The sequence below is a fragment of the Gorilla gorilla genome, chromosome 10 (genome assembly GCF_029281585.2).
Source record: "Gorilla gorilla gorilla isolate KB3781 chromosome 10, NHGRI_mGorGor1-v2.1_pri, whole genome shotgun sequence".
NCBI lineage: Eukaryota > Metazoa > Chordata > Mammalia > Primates > Hominidae > Gorilla > Gorilla gorilla.
The window spans coordinates 49967366-49991671 of record NC_073234.2 but is presented as its reverse complement, the minus strand read 5'-3'; the positions used below and the strand labels follow the sequence as shown (position 1 = coordinate 49991671).

The 24306-nt window shown below is 49.9% G+C and overlaps 1 protein-coding gene across 6 annotated transcripts in view; it reads right to left on the bottom strand.

The window, feature by feature from the left end:
• Nucleotides 1-4486: 4486 nt before the first annotated feature.
• The window catches only part of GALNT6 (polypeptide N-acetylgalactosaminyltransferase 6), a 40007-nt gene continuing 20187 nt past the window's right edge, over nt 4487-24306 (bottom strand). For all 6 annotated transcript variants that reach the window (XM_055357196.2, XM_055357198.2, XM_055357193.2 and 3 more), the window contains 8 exons: nt 18009-18158; nt 16699-16933; nt 13285-13402; nt 11697-11897; nt 10696-10827; nt 9915-10016; nt 8418-8570; nt 4487-7114 (listed from right to left, as the gene is read on the bottom strand). In XM_055357196.2, the coding sequence (XP_055213171.1) occupies nt 7001-7114; nt 8418-8570; nt 9915-10016; nt 10696-10827; nt 11697-11897; nt 13285-13402; nt 16699-16933; nt 18009-18158 (1205 nt within the window). In that variant the 3' untranslated portion in view covers nt 4487-7000. The remainder of the gene's footprint in view (nt 7115-8417; nt 8571-9914; nt 10017-10695; nt 10828-11696; nt 11898-13284; nt 13403-16698; nt 16934-18008; nt 18159-24306) is intronic.

Sequence of the window (24306 nt, the reverse complement as noted above, 5' to 3'; positions counted from 1 at the left end):
ACAGTTCGTAGAGGAAAGAGAAAGGAGTTGCAGCCGGGCGGGGTGGCTTACGCCTGTAATCCCAGCACTTTGGGAGGCTGAGGCGGGCAGATCACAAGGTCAAGAGATTGAGACCATCCTGGCCAACATGGCGAAACCCCGTCTACTAAAAATACGAAAATTGGCCAGGCGCGGTGGCTCATGCCTGTAATCCCAGCACTTTGGGAGGCGGAGGCGGGCGGATCACGAGGTCAGGAGATTGAGACTACTCTGGCTAACACAGTGAAACCCCGTCTCTACTAAAAAAATACAAAAAATTAGCCGGGCGTGGTGGCAGGCGCCTGTAGTCCCAGCTACTCGGGAGGCGCAGGCAGGAGAATGGCGTGAGCCTGGGAGGCGGAGCTTGCAGTGAGCCGAGATCGCGCCACTGCACTCCAACCTGGGCGACAGAGCGAGACTCCATCTCAAAAAAAACAAAAAACAAACAAACAAACAAACAAAAACAAAATACAAAAATTAGCTGGGCATGGTGGTGCGCTTCTGTAGTCCCAGCTACTCTGGAGGCTGAGGCAGGAGAATCGCTTGAACCTGGGAAGCGGAGGTTGCTGCACTCCAGCCTGGAGACAGAGCAAGACTCTGTCTCAAAATAAATAAATAAATAAATAAATAAATAAATAATAAATAAAAAGAGAGAGAAAAGAGTTGCAATGTGCCTTGAGGTGGGCAGAGGACCCTTGGGTTGGCCACAAAATGATCAGAGCCACTGCAGGCTCCAGAGCAGAGGACTGTGGGTGCAGCAGTCATGGTAGCAACGCATGGGGTTTGGAATTAGGCAGGGAGAAGCCAGGAACCTAGACAGAAGCAGGACCATCACCTGCCCACCCAGGGCTTTTGTTGCCTAAACACTCCAGAATCCAAGCTTCATGGCTGCAGGGGTGGGAGAAACCTGGAAAATGCTCTGTGAAGGAATCTGCACAGTCACCTTTTCAGTGTCTAGAGCTGTTCAGAGGAGTTGCACTTTGATGCTCAGATAACCTGAAGAGCTTGCTCTCCAGCCTGCCCTCCAGCATTCTGGCACACTCCGGGAAGAGGGGTGAGCTGCGCTAGGGAACCCGGGGCCTCTTTCGTCATTCTTCTCCCGCTTCCCTGCTTCCTCTGGCCTCTAGCCCCAGGATGAGGAGTCCAAGAGGAGGCTTGAGGGCCTCCTGAAGGTTACCTCTTTACATCACAGCAGGGCCAGATCACCTGAGGTCAGGAGTTCCAGACCAGCCTGGCCAACGTGGTGAAATCCTGTCTCTACTGAAAATACAAAAATTAGCCAGGCGTTGTGGTGTAGTCCTTGTGCTTGGGAGCTGTAATCCCAGCTCCTTGGGAAGCTGTGGCAGTGAGAATTGCTTGAACCCTGGAGGTGGAGGTTGCAGTGAGCCGAGATTGTGCCACTGCACTCCAGCCTGGGCAACAGAGGAAGACTCCATCTCAAAAAAAAAAAAAAAAAAAAATCTTACTCTTAGGGTTAGGCATAGACAATGGCTTAAATTTTTTCTTTTTTTAAAACAGGGTCTCATTCTGTTGCCCATGCTAGAGTGCAGTGGCATGATCCCAACTCACTGCAACCTCCTCCATCTTCTGGGCTCAAGCGATCCTCCCACCTCAGCCCCTCAAGTAGCTGGGACTACAGGTGCCAGCCACCATGCCCAGCTAATTTTTGTATTTTTTGTAGAGACGAGGTTTCACCATGTTGCCCAAGCTAGTCTCAAACTCCTGAGCTCAAGTGATTCACCCACCTCAGCCTCCCCAAGTACTGGGATTGCAGGCATGAGCCACCCGCCCAGCCAGACAATGACTTAAATTTTGAGGCATTGCATTTCTTCTGACATTGCATACCAATTCTAGGAATGAATTCTTTTGAGATAAACACTGGTCGGGCATGGTGGCTCATGTTTGTAATCTCAGCAATTTGGGAAGCCAAGGTGGGAGGACTGCTTGAGGCCAGAAGTTTGATATCAGCCTGGGCAACATAATGAGATCTTGTCTCTACAAAACATGAAAAAAACATGGTGGTGCATGCCTGTAGTCCCATTACTTGGGAGGCTGAGGTGGGAGGATCCCTTGAGCATGGGAGGTCGAGGCTGCAGTGAGCCATGATTGTGTCACTGCACTCCAGCCTGGCTGACAAAACAAGACCCAGTCTCAAAACAAAACAAAACAAAAAAACAGGCAGAAAAACAAATGTTCAAGGTTGTGGGTTATGGTATAGTTTGTCACAAAGCTTGTTGCAAAATTGGAAAAAAGCTAAGTATTCATCAGTAGAGGAAGACTGAATACATTGGGTTTAACCCTGCTATGGAATACTATACAGCTTTATTATTTTTTTGAGAGAGTCTCTCTCTTGTCACCCAGGCTGGTGTGCAGTGGCACGATCACAACTTACTGCAGCCTTGACTTTCTGGGCTCCAGCAATCCTCCCACCTGAGCCTCCCAAGTAGCAAATTTCACTTTTTTAAACCTCACTTTTCTAGATCACTTGACTTTTCTCCACAATATTACTTAAAAAAACAAAACAAAACAAAACGGAGTCTCTCTCTGTTGCCCAGGCTGAAGTGCAGTGGCACAATCTTGGCTTACTGCAACCTCCACCTCCCAGGTTCAAGCGATTCTCCTGCCTCAACCTTGTGAGTAGCTGGGATTACAGGTGCCCACCACCACGCCCAGCTAATTTTTGTATTTTTAGTAAAGACGGGGTTTCGATATGTTGGCCAGGCTGGCACAGTATTACTTTGGTAATTAAAAATAAGAATAAATTCTGGGACATCTAGCTATTTGTGGCAATGGCCCCAATACTCTTCATGTGGGAAACAGATCCCCAGAGAGGCCTAGCTCTTTAATGCCAGAGTGAGAGATTCCTAGAGCCAGGAGATAGTAGCACAGGGCTAGCAGCAGAGTTTTAAGAGGTAGGGGCCTTAGGTTAGCTGAGAGTGGTCAGAGGCGTGGGTTTTAAGGAAGAATACGGGTGTTGTTAGGGCCAGGCCAGGCTTGACTAAGGAAAATGCCATGAAGAAGCTAGTTTCTTGTTTGTTTGTTTTTTTTTTTTTTTTGAGACAGAGTCTCACTCGGTCACCTAGGCTGAAACGCAATCTCAGCTCACTGCAACCTCTGCCTCCCAGGCTCAAGCGATTCTTGTGCCTCAGCCTCCCGAGTAGCTGGGATTACAGACGCCTGCCACCACGTCTGGCTAACTTTGGTATTTTTAGTACAGACTGGGTTTCGCCATGTTGGCCAGGCTGGTCTTGAACTCCTGACCTCAAGTGATCTGCCCGCCTCGGCTTCTGAAAGTGCTGGGATTACAGTTGTCAGCCATTGGTGCCCGGCCAAATCCAGTTTCTTGAGCCTTCCCACCACTCCCGTCAGTGCCTTCTCCCTCTTCTCCACCACCTCCCTTCCCTAGTCCTCCCCTCATCCCTGAACCCAGACCTACTCTCTAGGCACAGCCTGTGTCTCCCTCCTGCTGCATCTCCCACTCCCTGCGAGTAGCTCTTGGCTGACTGCCTGGGAAGTGCTATGCTATTTGGGGGCAGGTGGAACCTTCTTGAAACAGCTGGGCACCTTGGTTGGGCTACATCATATGATTGGGCTGGGGAGCTGTTGGGTGATACCATAGACAGTATGAGGGATACTGGGATCCACGTTTGGATGTCTAATGCAACCAAGAATAAGGCTAGGGTTAGGCTCCATGACTTCCTGTGGCTTACCGGACCTACCAAAGCCTCTCTCAACTGGGCCCCAACCCACTCTTGTATGAGGCTGAGTTACCCAGTAGGCACAGCAGGTGCAGTGCCCAGGGCCCATAGAAATGTTTTAGCTTCTTTTAAAACCAGAAGAAATAAAGTAAATACAATCAGCCTGGATTACATTCATCTTTATACCAACATAGTCATAACATTAATTTTTTTTTGAATGGAGCAAGAGCCCCGTGAAGGCTAAAGTGCCTAGGGCCCCTGAAATTCACGATGTAACTCTGATCTTCCAGCTTCTACACCCGTCACTCCCTCACCCCAATGTCCTCTGGGTTTCTCAGACCCACTGGGGCCACATGTCCTCTGTGGCTTGGCTGCTGCCTGTGTAACAACTCTGCTTATTGAGCCCTTCCCATCTGAGGACTCATCTTCCGAGGTCTTAGGTCAAACATTGCCATCTTTGTGAGGCCTTACCTGATTCCCTAAGTGGAAGGAATTGCTCCTTCTAACTCATCCAGCACCTCTTGGAGCATCTCCAGGCTTGCCATGATTTGCTTACATTTAGCGTGTGAGTTCCATGGGGACAGGACCTCGTTTCACATCTCACGTCTCCACGTGCTTGACACAATACACAAGCTAGATTTAGGGCCAGAGAATGTTTGGGGACACGAGACAGTGGCTGTAACAGAACTTTTCAGATGTGTGTGGTTCTTCATAGCCCAAATCAACTGATTCAGCTAAGGGACAACACAGGTAAGAGAACACAACGCGAGTTTCCTTGACCAATGCCAGGAAACCTTTATTTCCACTGAGACCTGTCATCCAATTCTCTTCTTTCTGGGAACTTTTCCCCTTCCCTACTCCAGGTCATACCCTGGCCACTCTCTCCTTTCCTTTTGGCTGGCCTACCCCAGAATGTCTTCTCTGTAGGGTCCAGAAGGCTCTCAGGGATGTAGGCGGCCTCCTGCAGGGTTGAGTTGCAATGGGAACAAGAGACAGCTGTGGTCCCATAGCACCCTCATCTGGTGACATCCTGCTACTGACATTTCAAAAGAAGCCTTCCCAGATGAAATTTTAGTCCTCTGCGCAGCCATGCTCTTCTTCCGGCAAAAGAGCCATGTGCAGTCGGGTCTGCTCCCCATGGGGGCTTTGATGTGGGCCCAGCAGTGGATCAGCCTTCCAGACACGCTCAACTCTGCACACTCTTCCTGCCGCCTCAGGCTTTCCAGGACCCTCCCGAGCCTTATCAGAGTCCTTACCCTCAGGGCTACTGATACCTTGCTGGGTGACCTTGGACAGATTCACTTACCTGGACTCAGTTTCATAATATGAAAATGATAGGGTTGGGCTACGTGATTTTCACGTTGTGCTTCCAGACTGTTAGAAGTTAGGGGCTGGAAGGCATTGCCTGTCCCTCTCTCAATTTCACTCATGCTACTTTGTTTTTTTAATCTACTTTTTATATGGGACTTAGAAAAAAGGGTTCTGGGACAAACCTGAGAATCACTGGCTCCAGGAGCTTTCTTTTAACACTAACATCCCAGGATTCCTAAGTGTGCTCTCTCCACAATGGTTACCTGGCCCTGTTTTTCCTTTCTTTTTTTTGGAGATGGAGTTTCGCTCTTGTTGCCTAGGCTGGAGTTCAGTGGCGCAATCTTGGCTCACTGCAACCTCCGCCTCCCACATTTAAGCAATTCTCCTGCCTCAGCCTCTCGAGTAGCTGGGATTGCAGGTGTGTGCCACCATGCCTGGCTAATTTTTATATTTTTAGTAGAGATGGGGTTTTACCATGTTGGCCAGGCTGGTCTCGAATTCCTGACCTCATGTTATCCACCCGGCTCAGCCTCCCAGAGTGTTGAGATTACAGGCATGAGCCACCGTGCCCGGCCCTGGCTGTTTTCCTATGCTCTGTGGAGGCCAGCCAGCTAGAAATGATCAGAATGGAGGAAGAGGGAACGAGAAGGCTGGTGGCGAGTGGTCTAGTGTTCTTGTGGTGCAGCGGAAGGAGCCCTGGCTCAGCATTGAAGAACGAGCCTCAGTCTTGGCTCCAGCCATCTGCTAGCTATGGGACTACAGACAAGCCCCTTTACCTGTGTCTCAGTTTTCGTATCTGTAAAATAGGCACAGTGGTTTCTGTCCTCTTTCTCACAGGATTACTGTACAGATAAAGTAAGATAAAGGACACCTGTCAAGGAGATATCTGTAAACAGTTCTACACACTTCAGGTAATAATAGCAAGGGAGGATCTCTTAGACCTCTGATCTGTCTGTTAGAATATACTTTTTTTTTTTTTCCTGAGATGGAGTTTCGCTCTTGTTGCTCAGGCTGGGGTGCAATGGTGCTGTCTTGGCTCACTGCAACCTCTGCCTCCTGGGTTCGAGCGATTCTCCTGCCTCAGCCTCCCAAGTAGCTGGGACTGCAGGTGCGTGCCATCATGCCCAGCTAATTTTTGTACTTTTAGTAGAGATGGAGTTTCACCATGTAGTCCAGGCTGGTTTCAAACTTCTGACCTCAGGTGATCCACCTGCCTTGGCCTCCCAAAGTGCTAGGATTACAGGTGTGAGCCACTGTGCCCAGCCAGAATATATCATTTCACTGGACTCTGCAGGTGCTTTGGATGATCAAGGAATAGGACATGGCTGTAGAAGTACTTTTCTTCTTCTTTTTTGTTTTTTTTGAGACAGAGTCTCACCTGTTGCCCAGGCTGGAGTGCAGTGACACAATCAAGACTCACTGTAGCTTCAACCTCCGGGGAACAAGCAATCCTCCCACCTCAGCCTTCTGAGTAGCTGCGACTACAGGCATAAGCCACCATACCCAGCTTTTTTTTTTTGCGGGGGGGAGGGTGGGCGTAGAGATGGGATCCTCACTATGTTGCTCAGGTCGGTCTTGAACTCCTGGGCTCAAGCCATTCTCGCACATTGTCTTCCCAAAGTGCTAGGATTTCAGGCATGAGCCACTGTGCCCAGCCTGAAGTACTTTTCTTGAACTCAGCATTGCTGCCCTGAACCCTCCCCCAGCTGCCTTCCCTACTTTGGAAGCCTCTATTTCTAGAACAGGAAAAGGCTAGGCTAAATATATGTCCTAATGGTCTCTTCCATCTGTGTGAAGGAAAGAAAATGGGCCCAATGTTGTTGCAAGGATTAGGAAGGTCCTGCCTTGCCACCCAGTGGGTTTAGAAATCCATCTTTACGGCCTCCAGAGAAGCTGGTGATCAGGTTCCCAGACATCAGCAATCCTGTTTCCTGAGGAGCTTGTGGGGGCTCTCTCTGGGGATGATCTGGGTCCTAGACAAAGAGCCACAACTGATGGGGGTCACTGGGATTGCAGGGGGCCATGGCTGGCTTTTTGTCCTGGGATGTCAGGCAGGTACCAGATCCTGAGTTCCTGATGAGCTGATCCTAAAAGATGACAAAGCAAAAGGTCAGTCTGGGCCACAGACCTCTTAACAGTGCTACCAGGGATAATGCGATGGGGTGCAATTGATAAAAGCCAAGGGAACCCCACAAGGCACAAAGAAGACACTTCCCCATTCCTTTCCTGCCCTCTCATGAGACACATTCCTGAGTTCCCACCTTTATCTGGTGCCAAATCCCCATCCCTAGCTTCAGACTGAGTGGATGAAATGGTGAAAGACAAGACCACGGGCTGAGAGAAAAATGCTTTCAGGGCCTCCCGCATCCCCAGATGGCCAGGCTCAAAGACCCAGGGCCACTGCTCCACCTCCAATTTTCTGCCTTGGATTATGTTTAGACTGCTCCCTTCCCTGCAGCCTCCAGGTTAGGTTCCTCTTTCCTAAGCTGGGGCGGAGTAGGGAGGCTCACTCGGGTGCTGGCTTGAGCTCAGCATGGTGGCGGTTACATGGCATATCCTGGAGCAGTGTGGTGTAATGGAAAGAGCCCGTGCTTTCAAGTCAGACCCATCTGGGGCTAAATCCCAGGCCTGCCATTTACTAGTGATGGGTCTTGGGCCAGTCACAGACATGCTGGGCTTCCTCCGGCTCCAGCTCATCTGTAGAAACAGTGACTATTCCTGCTTGGAAAGAGCCTCTGAAAGATTAACTGGACCCAGGCATGTGAGTGCCTAGCTTTGAGCCTAGGACACAGAGGACAAGCAGGAACTATGAATGACTCTTCACCTTCTTCTAATTGGGTTCAGCCTAAAAATGCTTCAGAGCTAGCCACGAACCATAACCTCTCACCCCATTTTTACATCAGTCATCACCAAATACCCTTTAAGCCTCAAGAACCCTGCCTGTGGCCACGCCCACACTCACCTACCTTCTACATTGCTCTACTCCACCCCATGGCGTCTCAGGAAGAAAATGAAGAAAATATAGAGGGGCCGATGTGGCCTCAAGTTCTCTTTTTATTTTTTATTTTTCCCAAGATGGAGTCTTGCTCTGTCACCCAGGCTGGAGTGCAATGGCACGACCTCAGCTCACTGCAACCTCCGCCTCCCAGGTTCCGGCAATTCTCCTGCCTCAGCTTCCTGAGTAGCTGGGATTACAGGCGCCGACCACCATGCCCAGCTAATTTTTGTATTATTAGTAGAGATGGGGTTTCACCATGTTGGCCAGGTGGTCTTGAACTCCTGACCTCGTGATCTGCCCTCCTCGGCCTCTCAAAGTGCTGGGATTACAGGCGTGAGCCACCACACCTGGCCTCAAGTTCTTGATTCTGAGCTTTCTGGACACTGACTCACCTGGGCCAATTCCCATTCCTCGTCTTTGGGGACCTGGCTATTCTTGCCAGTGAAGTGACAGCTCCCAAGGCCCAGAGCACCCTTGCTGACATGTAGACACAGCTGCTTTGCGATGTTGTGGCGAAGGTCCCTCTGAGTTGTGTACTCAAAGTACTGGAAATCAAGACAAGAGAAGCAGGTGGAGAGTTCACCCCCAGCCTTCCAAAGCCACCTGCCCTGAGCTGTCAACCATGCATGGTCTCCTGGGGAGGAGAGTGAATGTGAGGCCATGCCAAGACTTTACTCATTTATGTGCTGCCTTCAGGATTGTTACCATATCATGGTTATACTGGAATTTTATATACATATATATATATATATGTATATAATTCTTTTTTATGAGATGGGGTCTTGCTATGTTGCCCAAGCTGGTCTCAAACTCCTGAGCTCAAGTGATCCTCCCACCTTGGCCTCCCAAAGTGCTGGGATTACAGGTGTGAGCCACTGCGCCCGACCAGTATATTTTCTTTTTTTTTTTTTTTTTTTTGAGGCAGGGTCTTGCTCTGTTGCTTAAGCTAGAGTGTGGTGGCATGATCATAGCTCACTGCAACCTTGAATTCCTTTGTTCAAGCGATCCTCCATGTCAGCTTCCTGAGTAGCTGAGACTGCAGGCGTGTGGCACCACACTCGGCTAATTTTTTAAACATTTTTTATAGAGATGGGGTGTCTTGCTATGTTGCCCAGACAGGTCTCAAACTCCTAGGCTCATGTGATCCACCTGCCTCACCCTCCCAAAGTGCTGGGATTACAGGTGTGGGCTACCGTGCCTAATCACATTTCCTTTAAATTAGATTAAAATTAAATTTAACTTAGCCTCATTTTAAGTAACATCCGTGAAATCATGTGATATGCTTGTTCTATTTTTGCTAATACATTACTATCAAAATAAAAAATGTTCTCCAATGCACCACTGGAAATCATCTTGCAGGCCAGTGGTACAGGAAACTGCTCTAGAATGACTGTCTTCACCTGCATATGCCAGCGGGCTTGTTCAGTGACCCACACCACTCCTTTCCCCGCTCTGGCTCTGTTTTCAGTGCCTCTCACTTACTAGTGCTGGGCACCTAGTTTTGGGGTCACTGGAAGGTGGTAGGATCACAGTGGTAGCTTCTGGGCAGAGGATGCATTGAAGATAGAAGTTGAGTGTAGGTGATGGGATGTGCTCGAAAATTTTCCACCCTCACCCCTAAATACCCCCCAGCAGCTAGCCTCCTCAAGGCTCCTCTGATGAACAACCCTCCCTCCCATCCCCTTCTCACACCCAGCACCGATGCCTCGTTCTCTCCGGATGTCCCTTATTCAGACCTTGTGTGCGTTATGCCTTCTCCTCCGACTGGAAGCTTCCTGAGGGCAGGGATGGTATCTCCTCCCTCCCAGTCCTCAGGAAAGGACTCTTTAGGGTAGAGAAAAGGAGCCGGTGAGGAGAGGAGATGCTCCGGAGATGGGTGGGCTGCATACCTGGTTGCCGCCAAGGCCGTGGCAGGAGTACATGATGAGGGGCTTCCCCCCGCGGTTGTTCTCACCCACATCCAGGCATTGGTTGGTGCCGAGGTTCTTGATCTGCAGAGGGGTGAGCAGAGAGGTGAAGCAGGATGGCACAGTCAGGAGGTTCCTCATGTGTGGTATGGGGCCCCACTGGAACAAATTCCAGTCAACTGCAACAAATTTGCATGGCTGGATATCCCCCATCATTTCTCTCCTCTGTGTGTTAACCCACATGCCTGGAGCTAACAGCAAAGTGAGTTGCAGAGCCCCAGAGGCTGGAAAGGGCAGGACTGAACCCCTCTGTGGGGCAGGAAGGGAACCTCCCAGGATGCCAGGTCCCTGGAAGAAGCCCTCAGCACGTGGGAGTTTCCTTATAAGCAGTGGTTCTCAAATGTGAGCCCTGGACCATCAGCATCACCTGGAGACTCGTGAGAAATGCAAGTTTTCAGACCTCCCCTGAGTCTTTCTGAATCAGGAACTCTGGGGATGGGCCCTAGCGTTTTACCGTGCCTTCCTGGTGATTCTGATGCATGCTAATGTTTCAGGACCACTGCTTGTGGGTTGTTTTGCCCTTTATAAGGTTTTTTGCTATCTCTAGAAGCCCCAACATGGCCTCTCAGTCCTCCTCCTGGATAAAGGAGGGTGCAGGGTAAAAGTCAATTCTTGTTTGTCATCCATCTGTGGGGTCAGTGGTCTTGAACTTCTCCAAGGGGTGCTGTGGTGATGGGCAGGCAGGTTGGTTCTCAAGACTTACGGCACCATAGAAGGTGGGCGTCAGGTCAGGAACAAACATCTCTGGGTAGACATTGTGCAGGTACCAGGAAAAGTTGTGACAGTGCAGTTGTTCCCTCAGCTGCAGTCGTTCCGAAATGTCACCGAAGGATTTCTGTCAATCAAGCCAGCCCCCTAAGGATCAGTTCCACCAGTTTTTTTTTTTTTTTTTTTTTTTTTTTTTTTTTAAGAGGGAGTCTCACTCTGTTGCCCAGGCTGGAGTGCAGTGGTGCAATCTCGGCTCACTGCAACCTTCCCCTCCTGGGTTCAAGCGATTCACCTGCCTCAGCCTCCTGAGTAGCTGGGACTACAGTCGCGCACCACCACGCCCAATTAATTTTTGTATTTTTAGTGGAGATGGGGTTTCACCATGTTGGCCAGGCTGGTCTCAAACCCCTCACCTTAGGTGATCTGCCCGCCTCGGCCTCCCTAAGTGCTGGGATTACAGGCGTGAGCCACCACAGCCAGCCAGTTCCACCAGTCTTTGACCTTCCTGTCTGGGCTGAAGTAGTGCAGATAGCATGGAGCGCCTGGGGCTACTGTCTCTCATGTTCATTCCCACTCAGGACCTGTTAAAGCTACTGGCCCAGCCCTCACATCCAATCCCAGACACCCCGCCTTAGCTTTGGAGTCCCCTGCTTATCGGTCCATCTCTTGTGACTCCCCAGACTATTATGTCCCACTCCCCAGTGCCGATGCTCTCAGAGCCATTCCTCCTGTAAGAGGCTTTTCCTCCAAATCTCCTTTCCCTCCCTTCCCCTCCAAAGGGATGCAGAGACTCTATGCGTAGGGACAACATTCTCTAGCTTTCGAAACCTATGTGCCTTGTGGCCTTCTCCTGGGCTCTAGCTCACAGGTCCCTGAGGGTGAAGGGAGGCGCCAGATGGTAGAGATGAGGTGGGTCCCAGCCATTAGGCCCATGAACAGGGTCTGGGGGCCGTACTTCTCTTCATCTAAACCTCTCCGAGAACCATTTCCTCTCACCTCTTGGGCCATCTTTGCTGCCTGCAGATTTCTCCTATAGAAAATCTTCTTGTAGCTGTCCATCCAGACCTCTGCCAGGCGCACTTGATTGCGAGCAATGACACTAGTGCCCTTGGGGAAGGTGTGGGGGCTCTTGGTCCGGAACACATGGCCTACGACAGAGCAGGGGATGATCTCCAGCTGGCCCCCACACTGCCACACCTGATGTAAGAGGAGACAGGATGAGGCCTTCAGTGGACTAGGTGAGACAGTCTCCCCATAAGCAGCTCTATTCTATTCCCAGGGCACCAGACCCCAGGTCCAAGGACTTGGGCAAATGCTGCTCTCTCTCCCTGGGAAAAAGGATACCGACCAGGCTTCTTCCTAGGCCATGACTACACGATCCCAGGCTTTCTGATGTTGGTTCACTCTGACTTAAGCACAGGGAGACTGCAGGTTCCTGTGTTTACCAGGGCCCACTTTAGGGAAAAGCCTGCTGGTTAATTTTTGTTACCTGTGCCTGTATACCTACTCTGAGCTCTGATCACTTGGCTTTTTGACCTGGAAATGTGAGTTTATCAGCTCCCTCAGGTGATAAAAACCAGAGCATCAGTCTGTTAATTAATAGCAAGGATAGTTGGCTGCTAGGTGGCTAGTGGTAGTCACCTGGGCCCTTAGCACACTGGCTGCCTAGGAAGGTGAACAGAGGTCAGAGGCTCATGGAGGAGCCTAGGATTGGGCCACTGGGAGTTGGGGTGACTGGCAGGTGACCCTTTTCTATGCTGGTGGGCTGGCTGAAGACATCCCTCCCACTGGTTTCTTCTTTTGGGTTTTAGGTGGGAAAGTATGTTGTTATTCATTTTAGTGTGGCAGCAACAGAAATACATAATCGTTATAGTAACAGCAGGCATCAATTATGTGCTTAATATGCATCAGGCACCGTGAGAGGTGACTTCATAAATGAGCTCATGTACTTACTAACTACTTTTCCATGGCATGGAGATTTGTGTAGGTTTCATGGAGAGGCAATCCTTTCTTCCTGACCTAATCCTGATTTGCCTAATTCCTGGAATCTCTCAGAGTTCTGGGGTCCACCAGAGTTGGGGCCACCATCTTCTCTGACTGTTATGAAGGGCTTATTGCGCATAGGTAGGGAAACTTCAAAGGTTACCAGGGCATGTGTCCTTTGAACTGGGAAGGGGAGCCTGATTTTTCCAGAAAAAGGATGATGACTGGTTACTCATCTGTTTTTTTTTCTAGCCTTAGTTGTGAACATACTAACCTGTTTCTATCTTCACCCTAACCCTTTCCTACAGACATCGCAAAAGAGTCCCCAGTCACCAGATGTCCAGTCCTCATTACCCCTATTATTCCTTGCCTCTGAGAAGTTGTGCCCAGTAGTTTGTTTTGAGCTGTCCAGGCTGACGGCCCAAGCCCTACTGCCATGGACAGGGGGAGCAGAAAAGAGGAAGAGCCACACTGGGAAATAGCCACCCTTTCTAGTTCAGTTCCAGATGGGATGTCCCTGATGCCACCTCTGCCTGAGAGATGTTTCTCAAGCTGTCCCCTGGGATGTTGTGGTTCCCCCCAAAGCCCTCTTCACTCTCACCCGGAAGGACATTTCCACGTTCTCCCCTCCCCAGATCTCCATCTGATTATCATAGGTACCGATGTGCTCAAAGTAGGACTTGGAGATGGAGAAGAGGCCACCAGCAAACGTCGGGGATCTGGAGAGACAGAGGGAGAAGTGTGTGCGTCTTCTGGGAGAGGAGGAGCGGAGCCTGGTGGGGAAAGCTGTTTGTGGACTCCCCTCCTAACCTACCTCCCCCTCCTTTCCTCTTTCTCAGGACGTGCAGCCCCTCATCCACTAACTCACTCATCATTTAGCTTTTACTATGTCCTCTTCCCCTTCTAGGACCAGGTCAAGGAAATATGTAATCATCCTCTAAAAGGCACTCATTCATTCGTTCAACCTAGGATGCACGTAACACTGGCCACCAGGGCCCGTGCTACATGATGGACACACAGAACGGAGAGAGACAGATCCTATTCCCCCAGAGCTCAATCTAGTCACAGAGGTTAAAGCTACCATTAGTTACTTTTTGGCAGCAAAGTGCCTGGAGCCTAGGAGATACTCAACTTTCAGAAGCTGTGTGAAATTGTTTTTGAAAATAGGCAGGATTCAAACCATGAATGAATGAATGAATGAATATTATCAGCTGGGCTGACTCCATTCTGTTTCAGGGCCCCTGCCCTTCAGGGACTATTAAGCCGCAGTTTTAGTAGGCACCTAGCTCTGGTGATTTACACTGCATGAGAAACTGTAGATTTGGGGAGAAGTTGCCAGTTGCTTTTAACAGAGAAAGCTGATAAGAGGTGCTCCTGGAAACAGTGGAAAGTCAGGTGAGATCAAGCTCAATTTGGGCTACAGGGAACATTTAGAAGGTTATAAAAAGATTCTGGCTTTCAGACACAGGCAGGGAGGTGTGGACTCAAGATAAGATAAATTGACAAAAACATCTAATTCCTAGAATTTAGATACCAGGTTGCTTCTAAGAGGGACTGGGCTAAGCGTTAGGGTATCGAAGCGGACCCGGGGAAGTATAAGCAAGATGGAATGCTGGGGTGGGGGCCGGGGAGACATGGCAGGAGCACAATCATCAGCTGCTGGTTTCTGTGTGGGCCAGCCTGGCATGGCTAGGGCTTTGCTGCCCTCAGTGGGCAGCTTCATGTGGTACAACCAAGCAGAAAGACACAGAACCCCTGTAACCCCAGAACCTATCTAGGTGTCTTACACACAGCTGGGGCCCAATCACTGTTCATTCGCATGATCCATCAAGGTGCCTACCCAGGAATGTGACCCTGGTGTTACCCTGTGGTTGCTCTTGTCTCCCCGAAGTTGGCTCCTGCAGCCACTTTCTGGAAGGAATTTCAGTTGGGAAACCCTCATGCTCAGGCTGGCTTCCTATCACTTTGGAAGAGGCTCTGGCCTCTCCCAGGGGTCTTAAACCAGCACAAGTAGCACCCTGAGAGGCTCAGAGAGTGCTGGAACTGCAGAGGAGCACTTGGAAGCCAACCTGCTTCCTCTCCCACAGGCCCTGAGTCTTGTCTTTGAGAAGTCTCCCAGACCGAGAAGTCACTGATGGATTAGCCATGAGGACAAACCCTGCATGGGAAGCTTCACTGTAAATTCACAACCACAGGCAACCTCTAGTAAACACCCTTTATGTCCTGGCCTACCCCTAGAATCCCCCAGGTCCTCTGCCTCTCCTCTTAGGCTCTGGTTGGCTTGAGATGGGAGGCCGGGAGGGGACTGTCAGCAGTCCTCCTGGGGTGGGGGCGCTACATGAAGAGCCTCGGCAAGCCATGCATGCTACCGGGGCATGTGGGCCAAGGAGCACATTCATTCCTCAAACACTGGAGCTTTGTCTTCCAGTTGTATGGCCCTTGGACATTGAAGCCTGCGACGTCAGTGATGGGTGGGGGCCAGGTGCCCTCTTTCTGACTGTGCTGCTGTGTGCCTGGTCACTGGCATGGGGGGTGGGGGTGGGGATCTGTTGCAGTGCACACCAAACAAAAGGCAGCTATGAAACAAACATTGGGTCAGTGGAAAGTTCCAATTTCTTTTCTCTCTTTTGCCTTTTCCTTTCCCTCTCTCCTTCTAATGGAGACAGAGCAGCTGGCTGTTCAGGATCTGTGAGATTTCTCCCTGTGGCATTCACCTGAGTTCCTTTCCACTGGGACTCTGAGCAGGTTTTTTTTTTTCTTTTCTTTTTCTTTTTTAAGAGATGGGGTCTTGCTATGCTGCCCAGGCTGTTGTTAAACTCCTGGGCTCAAGCAATCCACCTAATCCACCTCAGCCTCTCATCTAGCTGGGATTACAGGTGTGGGCCACTGTGCCTGGCATGGACAGCATTTTTTAGGATTCTGGGCACGTGGAGAGGAAGAAGCACCAATCCTTTCCTCCTTTCAAACCTTCCCTCTTATCTCTGGCTACTGTATCTCCAACCTCTGCTTCCCTCCGTCCTGGATGTATATTCAGTTGAGCCTTAAGTATACTGGCCAGTCTAAGATAACAATGACACAAATAATCCCAAACCACAGGCTACACTAAAAGTCACTCCTCAACTTGGTTTGTCTGAGACAACTGTTAAAATAAACTTACAGTCTCCAATAACACCAACAGGCTGCCTGGAGAGGGGAGGATGGGGTGAGTATAAGAGGGGAAGGTGAGCCCAGTGGGCATTGAACTGCGGGTTGACTTCCAACTGTCTACCCTGCAGCTCAGGGGCTGGCACACAAGAGCCTGTGGGCAAAATCTGGCTGCCTGGTTTTAGAAGCCTCTGGGGCAAAAAATTGTTTTTACATTTTTTAATGTATGTAAAAAAAAAAAATAAATAAGATGAAGAATATGCAGCAAACTATATGTGGCTGGCAAAGCCCAAAATATTTATCATCTGGCCCTTCACCAAGGAAGTTCAGGGCAACTGCTACAAACTTCACGCTGCAGAAAATGTGTCTGTTTTCTTTTAGTATATTCTCAGTCTTTTCAAAGACAGTCACCTGGGGGCACATACCACTCCCTCTTATTACAGTGACTATTCCACAATGGCCTCCATCACATCTCTTGCCCCATCTGCAAGCATGGGCCACTCCTTTTATGTGTAGGGAGGAATAAACTAAAGAATGTATAGCCCTTAGTTCAGTGCCTGGCACAAGGTAAGTGGTGAATAAGAGCAAACTGTCATGGTATGAGGCAGTGCAGTGCCACGGTTAGGGCCAGACAGTCCGGGAAGGGTGTCCTTGTTCCACTGTTGCTAGCTGCATGATCTTAGGTCAGTGTTTATCACTATGAGCCTTAGTATTCTTAGTATTGTACCTGCTTCATAGGGAGTGAGGATTAAACACAATATGTCAAGTGCTTGATAGAGCACCTAACAAATGTTGATGTGAGATGGCACAGGTTCCTGGAACTGGGTAGGACTGGGGCCAGGTTGGGGGCTCACCAGGCTGCGGTCCTTACTTGATGGGGTAGGTTTCATCCTTGCGCCTCTGCTTCTCATGTGGAGGAAGTGTTTCCCAGCCGAAGGTCAGGCTCCAGTCAAAGTTGCCTCGGCTATGGACTCTGCCCCTCTGGACGGGCTTGGCGAACTCAAAAGTATTAAGGTCGATGGTGACGATGTCTGGGCTCACCACCACTGTCTTGTCCTCAGCGATTCGAGCCAGGAGGGGCTCCAGCCAGCCGTGGAAGCACTCACCTGCAGGCCCCAACCAGGAGGCAGCAGTCAGGGTCCTGCCCACAGCAGAGCCCAAGCTGCATCCTGGAGGGAATGCCCAGGAGGATAAGAGACCGTCCACCTACTCCTGGGTTACAGGCAGCAAGCCCCACAGCTACAGGGAGCACACAGAATTTCCTAAAACCCTTCTACCACCCCTCTACCCCCAAAGGTGGAGGCAGCTTTGGCAGGGAGAATGGAGGTCTCAGGGGAGTAACATGGTCAACTCAGATGACCCAAAAGCACAGGGAGGCCCTGGATGGTATCTTCCGGGGTTCCAGCTGATCCATTGGCTCAGCCCTCCAGGCCCACGTGTGGATTTCAGAAGAGGGTGTTCCCCCTCCCAGGGGCATCTGCATGTCAAGCTTCAGCCCTAATCGTAGAAGAATAATCTCTTTCATTTGTCTAGCTCCTTGAGATTTTCAGCGAGCTTCTGCATGTATTATTACTTCATTCGGCCCTCAGAGTAATAGTTCTGTTCAGTAAGGTTAGTATCCTCATTCCTATTTGACAAATGAGGAAACTGAGGCTGTTAGTGGGGCAGGGTCAGAATGCAAACCAAGAATTCTGACTCCAAGTCTAGAGCTTCCCCTAATATATATCACCACTCCTAGGGAAAATATTTCATCCTCCACAACAGTGGGGAAGTGTTTTGGTTTTGGGCAAGAAGGAGGCCTTCCTGGCTCCATGTTGCCCTAGAAGAAAGCCCCAAACAAGCCAGTTCTGTCATAGCAGGAGGCCTCTCTGAGGGGCCAAGCTCAGAGCAAGGTGCAGATGGAGAGTACAGGGAGAGATGAATGTCCGGGGCCCTGGTGATCACTGGAAATCACTTCCAGTGATTTTGGGGTCACCAGTTGTTTTAGGGATGTTTGTCTTCTTGATGAAACATCCTTGGGATTGGGGTGAGAAAGGGGTAGAGGCACCTGGAGTGGGTCCCAAGCCTCCTTCACTCCCGGAAGAGAGAACAGGAAGGGGCCTTGGGGAGGCTGTGGCCCTGGCTCATTCTAGCAGGGAGGGAGCCTCCAGGTTACACCCAGGCCGGTGCCCTGGTACTCACAGTGGGCATCCAGGAACGTGAGCACCTCCGCCTGTGCCACGCTGGCCCCCAGCAGCCGGGCGGTGATCAGCCCCTTCCGCTCCTCCTGCCGCACCACCCTCACCACCTGCAGCTGCTTCACGTACTGCTCCAGCTTCTCCTTTAGGTGCTCTGGAAGGGACAGTGTCATTGTGGCCAGTCCACCACTTTGCTGTATACCCAATCCCCTGTGGGCACCAAGCTAGGGGCTCTCTGGCCTCTAGCAGGCCTGAATTTTAAACCCCCAACATCTGCTGCACTGAGCCATTCCACAGAAGCCGGAGCTGGGGAAGGAGGTTAACAGGGAAGATGGGGAGAGGAAGAAAGAAGCCCTGTCTGTGGTCAAAACTGCCTCACCAGGGCTCTGGCTCTGTGGTGCTAGATCCTATGCCTGTTCACCTGGGCACCCTCTCTAATGTCAGGGACAGCACCTCAGAGTTGTGTTTCTGTGGTCACGTATCAAGTACAAACTTTTTGTTGTTGTTGAGATGGAGTCTCATTCTGTCACCCAGGCTGGAGTGCAATGGCGTGATCTTGGCTCACTGCAACCTCCACCTCCTGGGCTCAAGTGATTCTCCTGCCTCAGCCTCCTGAGTAGCTAGGACTACAGGTGCGTGCAACCACGCCTGGCTAATTTTTACATTTTTAGTAGAGATAGCATTTCACCATATTGGCCAGGCTGGTCTCGTACTCCTGGCCTCAAGTGATTCACCTGCCTTGGCCTCCCAAAGTTCTGGGATTACAGGCATGAGCCACCACACCCGGCCCAAGTACAAAATTCTGACAGAGGATCTCAGATGCCTCCCTCAGTTTCTCCACCCTCTCAGCCACCATCTTCCAGAGCTGCAATTCCACAGCTCCATTGCCCGGTTGTTTTCCAGTGTCTAGGATTCCCTGTCTCCCAGGCTCTTCACAGTATTCCCTGTCTCCCAGGCTCTTCACAGTAATGTCGATGGGTGGGCATACACAAACGGTGACTCCTTGCTTGCTGGATCAGCAGCAGGACATCTGATTCTAATCCCCTTTGTAACCTCCTCTGCAGATAGAATTCTTTAAGGTGAAAACATGCCCAGCAGCTTTTTAATTATATTAAGAAAATACTTGCACCAAGCACCTACCATGGACCAGGCACAGTGGCGAGCCCAGCCGGCTTGACCATTTGTCCTAAGGAACAAACCACCCAGAAGCAAGGCTGACCAGGAAACAGGCAATTCCAGGGCAGGTGATCCGTGATCTAACAGAGGTAGTGCTGGGGTGTGGGTCCCAAAGAAGGGCCAAATCTCCTGGATTTGAGGAGCGGGGAAAGTTTTTGAAGGGAAGATGTCTCTACTGAGACCTCCAGCTCCTTTTAAAGAAGAGTTTTAGTTCATGGCCCTGTAATTTAGTCTGAAATCCTCAGAGCATTAACAATAGCTCTATTCTGGCTGGGCATGGTGGCTCACTCCTGTAATCCCAGCACTTTGGGAGGCCAAGTCAGATGGATCACTTGAGCCAAGGAATTTGAGACCAGCCTGGCCAACGTGGTGAGACCCTGCCACTATTAAAAATACAAAAATTAGGCCAGACGCGCTGGCTCACGGCTGTAATCCCAGTACTTTGGGAGGCGGAGGCAGGTGGATCACCTGAGGTCGGGAGTTCGAGACCAGCCTGACCAACATGGAGAAACCCTGTCTCTACTGAAAATACAAAATTAGCTGGGCATGCATGCTTGTAATCCCAGCTACTTGGGAGGCTGAGGCAGGTGAATCGTTTGAACCTGGGAGGCAGAGGTTGCAGCGAGCCGAGATTGCACCATTGCACTCCAGCCTGGGCAACAAGAGCGAAACTCCATCTCAAAAAAAAAACAAAAACAAACAAACAAAAATTAGCCAGGTGTGGTGGCGCACACCTGTAAACCCAGCTACTTGGGAGGCTGAGGCAGGAGAACTGCTCGAACCAGGAGGTGGAGGTTGCAGTGAGCTGAGATCATGCCACTGCACTCCAACCTGAGTGATATAGCAAAACTTGTCTCAAAACAAAAAACAAACCAAGAATAGCTCTATTCTGAAGCAGTCCATCTTGAAACATACCGAATTCCAAACCTTACTATGTTTTACTAACTGCCATTTTGGTTTATCTCTGCCACGGTTCTGTTCTGTGCAGAATGGAGTTGCCTGCAGTTTCAGATGTGGGGGACAGATGTGACAATTGTGTGTCCTTTTCCTTTTGGACTGTGGGATCAGCCCAGAGCTTGGGCCTTGCTCTGAATGCAGCATTCTACAAATGGCAGGTCCTGAAATTAAGCAGCTTAGGGGGTTGCATGCAATTGATCTCCCACAAATGCACGCACACAATAACCCAGCACTGAGCTGGAGTGTGTGCTGGTGTGGGTGAGGTAGGTGTCTTCATGGTGACTTCTTTATTTAATCTTCTCTATGATAGTTAACAACTCTATGAAACAGGGAGTATTGTCCCCAGTGTTTATAGATGGGAAAAGTAAGACTCAAAGTGACTAGCCCAGGGTGGCAGAAGCACAAAGGGCAGCAGCAGGATCCTAGCCAGTCTGCATGTGAGGACTCCTCACCTTCTCCCTCCAGGGGAAGTGAGGCCACGGAATTTTTTTTTTTTTTAAATTTTTTAATTCTGGAGCAGATTAAGATCAGAAGGCCAAGGACTTAATGCACCTGAGTTTCAAGGTGGTCTCTTGACCACCAGTGAGGCCACGGACTTTTTTTTTTTTAATTTTTTTATTCTGGAGCAGATTAAGATGAGAAGGCCAAGGACTTAATGCACCCGAGTTTCAAGGTGGTCTCTGCTTCCTCTTGCAGTCACCCAAGGCCTTGCCATTTCCCTGTGTGTGAGATCCCGGGAGGGAAAGGGAGAGAGAGGGGTTTGTTGAAGCTGTTCTTTAGTCACTGTCCTGGAGAGTGGCGCCTAGGAGAAGGAAAGTCTCTATAATTTGGAATTTCAGCTTTTTCCTTCTTTTTTTTTCCATGTTTTTTTTTCTTCTTTTTTTTGGAGACAGAGTCTTACTCTGTCGCCCAGGCTGGAGTGCAGTGGTGCAATCTCGACTCACCACAACCTCCACCTCCTGGGTTCAAGCAATTATCCTGCTTCAGCCTCCCAAGTAGCTGAGATTATTGGCACCTGCCACCACGCCCCGCTAATTTTTTGTATTTTTTGTGAAGATGGGGCTTCACCATGTTGGCCAGGCTGGTCTCGAATTCCTGACCTCAAGTGATCTGCCCGCCTCGGCCTCCCAAAGAGTCGGAATTACAGGCGTGAGCCACTACGCCCCGCCCACTTTTTCCTTCTTCAATCCTACTGGACAGACAGGTGATTATGACATGGTGCTCATTTATGAATGGATTCTTCAGGCAGTCATCTGAGGAGGGGGCTGTATCTTACTTAACTCCAGGAATGAGGCCTCTTATCTCTGGGGGCCAGGACCTCAGGAATCAAAATCAGCCTCATGCAGCAGCCTCAGCCCAGCACTCACTCCACAAATGTCTGTCAATGTGCTGCCAGGTGCCAGATGCTGTTCTGGGCAGGGAGGGGCCTGGTCTGGGTCCTGCCCTTTGAGACTCATAGTGCACCTGCAGCCCCGGGTGCTGGCCCTGACAGGAAGGAGGGAGGAAGCCCAGGCTCCTCAGCATGGCTGCTGTGTTTCCCCGAGAGCTTGCCCAGCTCTGCGCACAGGAAGTTCACGGTAGTGGAGATAACCCACGGACAAAACATCATAGGAAGTGGGTTTTGTGGTGAGAGACAGTGAAGCACTGAGCTGTGAACCTCAGGGGGGGCCCCGAGCACTACAAAGCCCTTCTCCCACGCCTTCCTTCCAGTCTGGTGAGGCCAGACCCAGGGATTCTCAGCCCGAGAGGCTTCCAGCCTCTGGCCTCAAGCCCTTCTGGGGAGACAACTCCCCTAAGCAAAGCCCCTCGTGATACTCCACCTGTTCCACCCCCAGACCTACTGGACAGACCCAGAACTGAGGAGAGTGGAGCTGAGCATAGCTGTACCGGTGAGCCCAGCCACACACTCATGTCCCCGCCGTGACAGCCTTCCAACTTAGGTTCAACACCCCACCACCCCAACCAGCTTCACTCCTCACAACTCAAGTCCACAAGACCCCTGGGATGCCAACACAGACACCGCACTCAGTTCCATGATCTGAAGTATCATGCAGATGGCTCCCAGGGATTCCTTCCTGACCTTGCCATCTTCACTTGGATGTGGAACAAAATGGAAAATTCAACATATGCCCAAAACGGGCTCTGAATTTCCCCTGCAAATCTGCCCCCCAGTCTCCCTCATGTCAGTACACGGTGCCAGCATCCCTCCAGTTGCTCTAACCTGGGAGTCATGCTAGATTCCCCCCTGCTGTCCCCTTCCACAATCAGCACATCTGCAGGTACTGCCAGCTCTCTCTCTCATCCCCACAGTCACTCCAGCAATCATGTCTGAACTGCTTTTCTGCCTTCTATCCCACTCTCCTCAATCTATTCTTGACACGGCAGCTACTGTGAGAAGTAAAATTCTCTCTAAAAATCATAAATCAGATCATGTCACTACAGCAGCTTCAAATTGTACTTAAAAACAAATCCATGGTGTTTCCTTATGGAAAGGTATGATGGTTCCTTAAAAAAAACTAAAGACAGGATTACCATATGATCCAGCAATTCCACTTTTGGGCATATACCCTGAAGAGCTGAAAGCAGAGACTTGGATATTTGCACACCAATGTTCACAGCAGCATTAGTCACGATAGCGAAAGGCAGAAACAGCCTCAGTGTCCATCAGCGAATGAACGGACAAACAAAATGTGGTGTATACATACAATAGAATAGTATTCAGCCTTAAAAAGTAAATTCTGGGCCGGGTTTGGTGGCTCACGCCTGTAATCTCAGCACTTTGGGAGGCCAAGGTGGGTGGATCACCTGAGGTCAGGAGTTCGAGACCAGCCTGACCAACATGGAGAAACCCTGTCTCTACTAAAAATTCAGAATTAGCCAGCACGTGCCTGTAATCCCAACTACTCGGGAGGCTGAGGCAGGAGAATCACTTGAACCCAGGAGGTGGAGGTTGTGGTGAGCCAAGATCGCGCCATTGCACTCCAGCCTGGGCAACAAGAACAAACTCCATCTCAAAAAAAATAAAGTAAATTCTGACAAATGTTACAACATGGATGAATCTTGAAGGCATTATGCTAAGTGAAATAAGCCAGTCACAAAAGGACAAATACTGTATGATTCCACTTATGATAATCAAATTCATAGAGACAGAAAGTAGAAGGGTGGTTGCCAGGGGTTGCGGGGAGGACAGCATGGAGAATTCATGTTTAATAGGTACAGAATTTCAGTTTGGGATGACAAAAAATAAGTTATTGGCTGGGTGTGGTGACTCACGCATGTAATCCTAGCACTTTGGGAGGCTGGGAGTTCCAGACCAGCCTGGTCAACATGGTGAGACTCCATCTTATTAAAAAAGGAAAAAAAAAAAGTTCTGGAGATGGGTAGTAGTGATGGTTGCACAATAATGTGAATGCATTTAAAATCAATAAACTGTGGACTGAAACCGTGAAGATGATACGGTTTTATGTTGTGCCTTTTACTACATACACACATGAAAAATCCAAACACTGCCGGTGGCTTACAGAGGTCTCACAATTTGGTCCCGCTAGCCTTTTAAAAAATTATTATTATTATTATTATTATTATTATTATTATTATTATTATTATTATTATTATTTGAGATGGAGTTTTGCTCTTGTTGCCCAGGCTGGAGTGCAATGGTGTGATCTCAGCTCACTGCAACCTCCACCTCTGGGGTTCAAGCAATTCTCCTGCCTCAGCCTCCTGAGTAGCTGGGATTACAGGTGCCCGCCACCAAGCCTGGCTAATTTTTGTATTTTTAGTAGAGACGGGGTTTCTCCATGTTGGCCAGGCTGGTCCCAAACTCCTGACCTCAAGGATTCTCTTGCCTCGGCCTCTCAAAGTGCTGGAATTAACAGGCGTGAGCCATGGGCCCGGCTCCTTACACCCTCTCCACCAGCACTCTTTCTGCTCCCTGGCTTACTTTGTTTAAGCCACACTGTCTTCTTTCTGCCTCATTAACAAGTCAAGCCTCAGGCCTCTGTGTTGGCTGCTCCCTTTGCAGGGAGTACTAAGAGTAGTCTTTCCTGGCTACTCGGGTGAAAAGAGCTCCCTAATTACTCACTCACTAACCCATTGCCCTGCATTCTTCTTTTTTTTCCCTCTAATTTAGTTAAGCTGGTGGAGTGTGCCAGACAGGGAGGGAACCC